This window comes from Tigriopus californicus, chromosome 6, assembly GCF_007210705.1.
Source record: "Tigriopus californicus strain San Diego chromosome 6, Tcal_SD_v2.1, whole genome shotgun sequence".
In the NCBI taxonomy this organism is placed as follows: Eukaryota; Metazoa; Arthropoda; class Copepoda; order Harpacticoida; family Harpacticidae; genus Tigriopus; species Tigriopus californicus.
The window spans coordinates 14,656,650-14,666,886 of NC_081445.1; the positions used below are offsets into that span (position 1 = coordinate 14,656,650).

At 41.2% G+C, this 10,237-nt stretch overlaps 1 protein-coding gene across 1 annotated transcript; it reads left to right on the forward strand.

Moving 5' to 3' along the window:
- Nucleotides 1-2,111: 2,111 nt before the first annotated feature.
- LOC131882053 (lysosomal alpha-mannosidase-like) lies at nt 2,112-6,178 on the forward strand. The gene is made up of 3 exons (XM_059229086.1): nt 2,112-2,246; nt 3,047-3,263; nt 3,322-6,178. The coding sequence occupies exons 1-3, from the start codon at nt 2,165-2,167 to the stop codon at nt 6,089-6,091; spliced, it is 3,069 nt and encodes a 1,022-aa protein (XP_059085069.1). The 5' UTR covers nt 2,112-2,164; the 3' UTR covers nt 6,092-6,178.
- Nucleotides 6,179-10,237: the final 4,059 nt, after the last annotated feature.

The following is a 10,237-nucleotide window of genomic DNA, read 5'->3' on the forward strand; positions in this document are numbered from 1 at the left end:
GAGATTGATGTACCAAGGAATCTCGACAAAGGAATACGTCAGAAAAAAAACCTTGACACAGGAAAGCTCAATGCATCGGAGATATGAACACACCAGACAACTCGACATATCGGAAAGCTTGACACATTGGACAACTCGGCACATCGAAAAACTCGACACTAGAAAAAAAGGCCCCCCCCCAAAAAAATCAACCCCTAAGTATTGGACAATATGACAACCTCAAATTGCTAGAGAATGGAGGCAAATAAAAACTTAGAAAAAAACAATTACAAAAGGAGGCCCTCAAGCGATTATTAATGATAAATGACAATGATAAAAAAAAAAATGTTATTGTTAAACAAAAGGCTTGAGCATACCACTCCAAGAGCTTGTAATCAAGGTTCCTGGGGGAAAAAATTGTAAATTATTTGAGCTATTTATGTATACAAACAAAGAAGAGAGCTCCTGGCTCATTTGACTAACACTAATCAATAAGAATGAAACAAATTTTACTTTGGGGAGTGAACACAAATTGGGTCAAAGTACATAACGTACTTATCAGTGCTAAAACATACTGCCCCACAAAATATTGCCTCTGACTTAAAGAATGCTACTGGATAAACACCTCGAATATAAGAGGGAAGCAAGTTAAACACTGAAGGAGCCCGAGAAAGAAGAGAGTTGGACTTTATGGTTTTACCTGGCCTGGATTCTCGAGGACTTGAAGGTGTTCTCAAAACGCACGTTAAGCCTCTACGGTCACTACAATTGACCCTAAATCCTGGGTTGGGACAAAGCTCATGGATACTTTTGAAGACGTTCAGTATCAGATACCTTTCATACCTTCTCTGAACATTGTTCAGTCCTAGCTTCGTTGATTTCTCCCAATATGAGAGCTCTTTCAAAATATGTTGAAGTTTTAGATATATCGAGATTTTTTATACATCGAGGTTTTGATGTATCGAGTTCTATGTGGGTCGAGTTTTCTATTGTGTCAAAGTACTTTGAAACATGAATCCATTCTTAAAAAAATATTTTAATACAACACCCTAGGAACAAACTCCTTGGCATCTGAAAAATTAATTGCTTTGTATATTTCAAATTTGATTTGCTGGATGAATCATATGAGTTGTCAAAGAACACATATTTTTCGAAGAAACGCGTCCAATTTTGCTTGTACTCCTTAAAATAGGGAATAGGAAACAAAAATGTTAATTTGCCACAAGTTATCAGTTTACACTTCTCTTTGTTGTGAATCGCCCCACGTAAGATGATAATCATCCCGTCGTTCGAAGTACTAAAATGTATACACGAACATATTGACACAAATCTTTGTTGTTATGTGATAATTATCTTCGCTCTTTGATCTTTAATTACTGAACTTATCATTATGAAACCAAGCGTTAAGGTCAAAATCAACCTTTACTTTGTAATATAAGGAGAAAAACATCGATGGATCTTTGAAGAAGAAACCTAGATAGCTGATTTCTTGACATGATATTCCAGTCCCCCAATTCGAATTAAATGGAGTTTCAGGACCCGCATATTCATCATGTAACGAATCCATCAGAAATAGTCCAAATTAGCGGTTCCACCTAAACTTTGTCTAAACGGGCGATGGAAGGAAATTCTTTTTTTTTATAACTTGGGTGCAGTTTCGTTGACAATCACGCGATACTTCAATGGTCAATATCATCGATTACTTTTTCGATTTGCTCATAATCACAAAAGTGAATCAATGGAATCATCACTTTGAGGTGTACGTGAAATATATAACGAATGGCAGTGACAATGAGTAGTGATGCACATGGGACTTTCTTTTGAATCCTCTCCGATTCTTTATTTCTTTCAATCTTAACAGAAAGCCATGATGTTAGGCAACCCGTCATATAGTTCAATTGTCTATTAATAGGAAGAAGAAAACCGATTGTCATTGCCAATCGGGTGAATCAGAAGCCTACCAGTCACTAACAAAAGTAGTTACATAAGAGCCTACAAATCACCACCATTAACATCTAAATTTGATTTGACCAAATTGCAAGCAAGACCTCTAAGCATTGTTAAAAGTGAACGAATGGGTTACGTATATCATGATTACTTGTCTTGTGTAATAACTCTTGCACCTAACCTCAAGGCAATTCATTTGTACTAATGTTGCTTACAGAGTTCATCAGTATCTCTCACTATGATGAGATATCAAGTTCTTTTTTCTGGAGTCTTGGCAATCATCTTGGGATGCCAGGGATATCCTCAACCAGAAAAAGCAGGTACGAGTTTTCATGTGCATTATCAGCAACTTGAAAGATTAACTTGTATTTTGGCCTCAATTAGCATTTCCTTTGGTCTGTTTCATATGAAAACTTCATCTTCATTTCTTCAAAAATGTAAAACACATTATGAGTAGTCTTATTCATGATCTTAAGAGGTCTTAAAAACGCATTTCCAGAATTCATTGCGCATTAAGCCGAAGTTCTAAGCCAGGTGGCCTGGAGCTTGGTTTTTAATGCGCCAATGATTCAGACGACGACAGATACGCAGGCGTTGTTGATTCGGTAGCATGATTCAAGTCAGACTTGGCCAAGTTTTTAACTAGCGTTCCAGATCAACCCTATATTCAAGGACTAGCTCGGTCTACCAACTCTACTTCGTTGTCAGAATCATAGAAAGATTGAAAGGTAATGAATAAACGAATTTTAACTTTTCATTTAAATACTACTGGGGATTAAATTCCCCCTCAGAAAAAGTCCGTGAAATGCCAAAAAAAAGAAAGACATTTTTTACTAATTCGAAAAGTTTAGGATCTACAATAACAATACTCTGAATGGGTTAGTTTTTACCTACGAAGGCGGGATTCGAACCCAAGCTCCCTAGTAAACGATGTCGTGCCTCTATCGGCTACATTACACCTCTCGGCTACCACGGTTCCTTGCATAGAAGAAGTCCGTAAATTTAGCAATGCTACAATGATAAATCAGTCGCAATCGATAAGTTATTTCCAAGGATAATTACATATACCGTACATAATGTTGCGATTCATGTGTGCCTCTTTTCAATTTACATATTACAGGCTCCTGTGGGTATGAGTCCTGCAATCCAATCAAACCTGGTCTTATCAACGTTCATTTGGTGCCACATTCCCATGACGATGTGGGATGGCTGAAAACCGTGGACCAATATTTCACCGGAACTAATCGAGCCAATTGGGAATGGGAGAACCAAAAACCAGGAGTACAGTACGTCATCGACAGTGTTGTGAAGGAGTTGACGTTTGCTCCAGAGAAGAAGTAAGGCTACTTGCTTTTGTTCAAGAATGACGAGGAAATAACCTGACTAGTGATTTAGATATATCCAGGTGGAGACGGCCTTCTTTTGGCGTTGGTGGTTGGAGCAAGATGACCAAATGAAGAATATGACACGAAGCCTGGTGGAAAATGGCCAATTGGAGTTTGTGAGTGGGGGTTGGTCCATGAACGATGAAGGTGCCGCTCACTATACCGCCATCATTGATCAAATGTCCTTAGGGGTCCGGCATCTCCATGACGTTCTCGGAGATTGCGCTAGGCCAAGGGTAGCTTGGCAAATTGATCCCTTTGGCCACTCCAAGGAACAAGCCAACATTTTTGCTCTCATGGGATTCGATGGATATTTCTTTGGACGACTTGATTGGAGGGATAAAGATAAAAGGTTAGCGGACAAGAGCATGGAGATGATCTGGCAGGCTCAAAGTTCCACGGGTGAGGATTCGGATATTTTCACCGGTATAAACTACAATGGCTACTCCCCACCGGCAACCTTTTGTTGGGACATTTATTGCGATGATGAACCCATGATGGACAATCCGCGATTAAAGGATTACAATGCCCCAAGGAGGGCCCAAGAGTTCATCCAGAGCGTGCGAGAACAAGCCGACCATTACCGAACGAAAAATGTTAAGATTGAAATGGGCATGGATTTTCATTACCAATCAGCCATCTCTTGGTATCGTAACATGGACAAGCTGATCAAGTTTGTTAATAACGAAGACCCCGAGATCAACGTGATCTACTCAACTCCATCCTGTTATTTGAAGGCGCTTCATGATGAGCAACTGGAATGGCCAATTAAAAAAGACGACTTCTTCCCTTATGCGTCGGACCCACATGCGTATTGGACAGGATACTTCAGCTCCAGGTCTTCGTCCAAGTTCCAAATGAGGCAGGCAAACCAAATCCTCCAAGCGGCTAAGCAAATGACATCTGTGGCCTACAACAAAGATGTGGCTAACTTGAGCCCTCTAGAAGATGCCACCGAACTTATAGCCAAATCTGTTGCCATTTGCCAACATCATGACGCCATCACGGGCACTGAAAAGCAGTACGTGGCCAATGATTACCATGATCGCCTCTCTGAAGGTGTGGATGGTTTCATGAGACAAAGTATTGCTCAAAATGGATTCACTTACTGCCCATTGAGAAATGTGACACAATGCCCGATCACGGAGACGAGTTCCAAATTCGTCATCAATGTGTATAACCCCTTGGCCAGAGCTCAATCGCGGTTTGTTCGCGTCCCTGTCAAATCAGAGGAGTGGGTGGTGACCACTGAAACTGGCGAGGAAATACCATGTCAGACTGTTCCCATTCCCGAGCCAGTTCTGAACATGCCTGGTCAAAAAACGAAGGCTCTCTTTGAGCTGGTTTTCAAAGCTGATAACATTCCACCTTTGGGAGGGTCCTTCTTTCAAGCTACAGAAGGAGTAGGTAAATCTTCATCGCGCTCATCCAAGCGTATCCTCAAAGAGAAAGACATCCTGGAGTTTGACAATGGCTTGTTCACCACTGTCATCAGTCAAGGGAAAACCCAGCTGAAAGTTGAAGAGGAATTGATTTACACCTTTAATGAGAAGTACCTTTGGTACACGGGACATCGGGGCGACAATTCAAATTTCGACAAGCGCGCGTCTGGAGCTTACATTTTCCGACCAGATGGTGAGCAAGCGGAAGAATTGGCTCTTACTGGGGAGCCAATTGCTTATGAAGGAGAATTGGTAATTGAGATTCATACCACTTACGAAACATGGGCAAGTCATGTCCGGAGAATCTACCAGGGAGAACCCAGATTTGACTATGAAAATGAATGGTTAGTGGGGCCTGTTCCAATCGAAGACCAGGTTGGCAAGGAGGTTATATATCGAATCACCGTAGATGAAATCGAGAATGCAGGTGAATTCGTCACGGATTCAAATGGACGTCAAATGATGGCAAGAAAACGGAACTTTAGACCCACTTTTGATATTAACATGACTGAGCCAGTCTCCCAAAACTACTACCCGGTGAATTCCCGGATTGGAATGTCGACCAAGGAGGGCAAGCATGGGCTTGTCATCCTGAATGATCGCTCACAAGCAGGTGGTAGTATTCACGAGAATGAATTGGAGCTTCTACTTCACCGGCGATTAATGGACGATGATGACTTTGGAGTTAATGAGACCTTGAGTGAAGAAGCCTTTGAAGTTGGTTTGGTCGTCAGAGGAAAGAACTACTTGCTCTTCAACCACGAAGACTCCAATTCTAACGTCAGACACCGAAAACTGGGCTTGGAGATATTTGGCACTCCTTTGATGTTTTTCAAAGACGGCGACCTCAATGCGGCGGACGTAGCCAAACAAAGAGAACTGTTCCCCAATTTGGACGTCTCTCTTCCACAAAACATTCATTTACTTACCCTGGAGCCCTTTGATCTTCCCCTGGGTCCTGTCAGCGATGGCAAAACGCTGCTCGTTCGATTGGAGCATATATTTGACCAAGAGGAAGACACTGAATTGAGCCAGCCCCAAGCCGTGTCCTTACCTGAACTTCTGGCCTCCTTTGGGGTCATTGAAGCCGTGGAGGAACTTACTTTGGGTGGTAACGAACCCTGGGCTGTGGCTCAAGCTCGCCGGTTACGTTGGACAGCTGAAGACAACACACAGCAAGAGCAGGTTCCCCAACGTGACCACAAAGACGATTCCTCAGCTTTTACCTATGAGTTGAAGCCCATGAGCATTCGTACATTCAAGGTGACGTTGAAGGGCGAGACTTCCCTTGAGACCACAACGGTTTTTTTTCAGGAGCCAAGTCGAGGAATTGTTTAGCCTCACTCCTACTTTCAATTCTGTCATTTTTTTTGACATTCATTGTCTAACTTCCAATTATCAAATAGAGCATGCCACGTGGTTCAATACCGAGTCATCATTAACGTTGTCGAAAGAAATACTCATTCTCCTCTCCCTCCTCTTGTTGCGGACAAACAACTGTAGAGGCACGAGAATACACTCTAAAATAACTGACTTTAACAAGGTATTTTTCTCTGAAAACCATATTTGCTGATCCATTCCAACACCATAAATACACCACCGACTCCTCTGAGAGACGTATCAAATCCTACAAGGGAAAAATACCAGCGACTTTACATTATCATCTTTTTCCCTTAAATTGTGCTAAAAAGCTGAAGGTAGGCTCAGCAATAGCAATGTTTTTAAAGTTTGTCATCAAAAACTTGTAAAATAGAGCTTTCCGTAGTGCAATATCGTTGAAAAGCATACTTGCAAAAGCGTTGGTTTGTTATCAATCATATAGAGTTAGAGTTAGCCCTCTAGTTAGAGCTAAGCGCAAAGGGGCATCTTTTTTGAAATTTGCAATGCAAAATGTGTACTAGTGTGGCAAAGCTGCCGAAAAGGTAGTTCAAGTAAGTCAATAATGTTCTCCCTAGGTGTTTAGGGTTCAAACGCTGGTGCCAACTCTACCAAGCTAAGTCAGTTTGCTACTATTTGTTCACAACCACAGATGTTCAAACGTTGACAGGAGTCTCTTACGAGCACAGGGTGGGTGTAAACTGTGGTCAATAAATGCCATGGATTTTGATCAGGCTCCCGAGACAACAGTCAAGGTGGCGAAATTTGCTTCCGCTGACTCCCAGCTTTGGACCCTTGCATCCGAGATGCCGCAGACTTACACCGCAGCTTAGGTATTCCCAGTCCCATGCATCCGAAAGTATGGCTAGGTTAGGTTAGGTTAGAGTAGGTTGGATCAGGTTCAGTTAGAGGGCTTGTCAAGGAATAGTCACTCCAGCCTAGCCACTTGAGACTTTGCTTTGAACACATTTTGGTAGTTGGGCAGCAGGGTATCGGACTGATCGACTTCGCTTGCGTTACGCAGTTTAAACCAAAATAGACAAACGAGCCATCAATTCACTGGCTCCCTGAATTTGGAACTTTTGAGATTTTTGAGAATCACGTAGGTCAATGAGTTCAAAGCCGATCCCCATCGCACATACCAGGCAACCGCGAAGGAGCCAAAAAAATCTCCAAAATCTCGCGAGTGTCGTTTCTCTGACTAGCCTTCTAGATTCAGTTGAAAGGAGCCCAAAGCTGGAAGTAAGCGTAAATAAATTTGGCCATCCTGACTGTGATGTCTCGGGGAGCCTGACCAAAATCCATTTATTATTGGCAATTATTGACCACAAGGTGTAAACACGCAGCTTGTCTAGCTTCGCTGATTAAAGAATATGTTTAGGGGACTTTTGGAAGTCTTCAAATGATTTGCTTGGTCATTTTTGAAAATTAGTCAGTTCTGCCCATCCCTAATTATCATGCGTAATTTATCATGTTTGGAAGGCGTAAAATGCTATTGGGCTGGTTCTAAGGAGCACAATGTAAGGTTTCATGCCCTTGTGGATGTGTATTCTGTAATGTCCCCTGCGCTGTTTCCCACCATGGAGGTGGATTTAGAAATTTGAACCTGTCAAGCAACCGCCGTACTTTGCTATCCTAATAACACCACCATATTTATCCATTACAGAGACCTAAAGATAGAAGCAGAGAGATTCTGAAGAGTGGAAGGTTGGAAGCTATTCAGTTCATGGAAGCATCCAACCACTCTTTGAACCCATCTCAATCTCAATGTAACAAAATCAAAATGGATGTTAAAGCAGGAAATTCAATGAGAGAGGAATCGCCAAGTGGATTTGCTCGGGATCATCTTTCCTGACTTGGAGGTCAAATCTTGACAAATTTGAGCTAGGCATTCTCACAAGATTGTCAATCCATCTCCCCATTGCTATACTGAGTCATGGACCACTGAAATATGGACTGGGATGCTTGGGTCGAAGATTGACATTTAATGTCAATAGAAAATATTTTTTTTATTAAATAATTTGGCCATTTTCTCAAAAAATAAATATTTAGACGTTTTCAATAACGTGGGTAATATTTTTGCACATTTTTATCGTATTTTGGCAATTCAAGGAACCAAACACGTGAATTAGTAGATTTTTGGTCCAACTCTGAAGAGCTATGGTATCTAATTCAAAATATCACTGCCTCTAGCAGAAATATGGCGGATTCATCGATTCACATTGAACAGAATAGGAAGAAGGGTAAAAATGAGTTTTTGTGCTTTTTTACTGCAGCTGGGCCATCCATGAACATTACTGACTAGAGTAACTATGACACAGTCGAATTTTCTACTATGGCAAGTTGGTGGCTGTACTATCTACCGGGTGTTTCATAATGATCTGGCTGGTCTCAAAGGGTAACCAGTGTAGGTTAGGCAACAACATAGAGTTAAGCCTTTAGAGTTTCATAGATTTTTCAGAAATTTCAGAATGTGCATGAGGAATTAGGACCATTATTGAACAAAGAGAAATATATATTTGTTTTAGAACGTAGGAGAATTCCTGAAAACCACTCCAAGTGGCTCTCAAATAAGAGGAAAAGCAGAACATTGATTGCTTGGTGCGAAATCTATTTGGCAAGCTAAGCATTGATTCACTAGCTTCTTCCTAGTTTCAATCAATCCCATCCTAAGGAAGCTAACAATCTTGTCACTCTGGAGTGATATTTTGTTCTCCATCTCGAGGACTTGAAAATGCAAATGAAGCAAAAAATACTGTCGGAACAAGCTCAAAGGCAAATGTGCATTTCTAAAATCAGAAATGCGAAGTCCTTCATGTATATTTATGCATTTCAGTGATACATATTTTTTTCAATATTTGCAGCTTTTTTGATTAAGTATAATTTAAATATTTGGTCGTTTTTAGTGGAATGGTTTTACCCGCCCTACTGATCAGTGTCGCACTTGTTCTGTCCTTAAAATATTCATGCAGTCATCATTCGTAAGTGAAGTTGGGACAAGCCACGACCAGGGTACTTTCATGTGGCAGGCGGCACATGATAACTTTTGGTACATGGATTGTGCTGGTAATAACGGAACAGTTTTCCTGTCAAACATTTTTGGGGGGTTTCATAAATTGGTACAAGGACTGGTAACTAACATTTTGCGGATTGTCAAAAAGGTTTTAAAGATTGCAATGCTTTCTTGTCTCTATTCAACTCAATTGCCCAACTTGAGTGCAAAATCCGTCAAAAATTAAATAAATGTGGACCCCAAATCCGCCAAGCCGCCATCCAGATTTTTGCCCACCATGACCTTCGAAAAACCGCCGCATCTGACACCACTGCACCCAATTTCTACTTGTTTACAAGCAATGCATGGCCAAGTTCTAGAACAAACCAGGCATTGACCCAAAGCCACGTTATGGCGTTATTGTTGGTGGACATTAGTGCTATTCATGTATAGATGATTCAATTTGTTATAGTTTGAAATATTTTGGTGTCAGTTTGGCCACATCATTTCCCTCTCAAGAGTTTGTGTACTAACCCAAATAGGAGCAAGCACGTACTTGGGTAAGTTAAGCACCGGACGACTTGCCCTGTGGGTGCTTGCTTCACATCAGTAGTTTCCATAATGCTTACTTCGATTTTCTCTTTACTTTCTGACTTATTTTATCTTGATGTAAACGAACTAGATGGCAACCCTTCAATTGAGTGAAATCGTTCACTCCGATCCTCTTCATTTTTTACTCTTGAATAGAGAAGTAGGGTGCACATGAGGCCTGCATCTTCCAAATACAGACTCAAATATGTGTCGCAAGTTATATATCATTTTTGCGATGTTTGATTGTGAAGAGCATTGATAGCGAGCAGAAAAAGCTGATGGCTTGCAAACGCGGGCGTTGAATCTTAGATCGTTGACTGCAGAGGGGTAAGCCTCTGTTGGCTAGCGAGATACATAATTCTTGTATGGTCTTCTGGTAGGCAATGTGATATATCTATGTAGGAAACTAGCATGGCAGGTCTGTGGGGTAGTTAGGTTCAAGTGTTATTTTGAAAAGTCGACAAGCTTGTCTAAGTTAGATCTTTGAACTTAGGTTACACAAACTCCGCTTTAGGCAAAGTGAA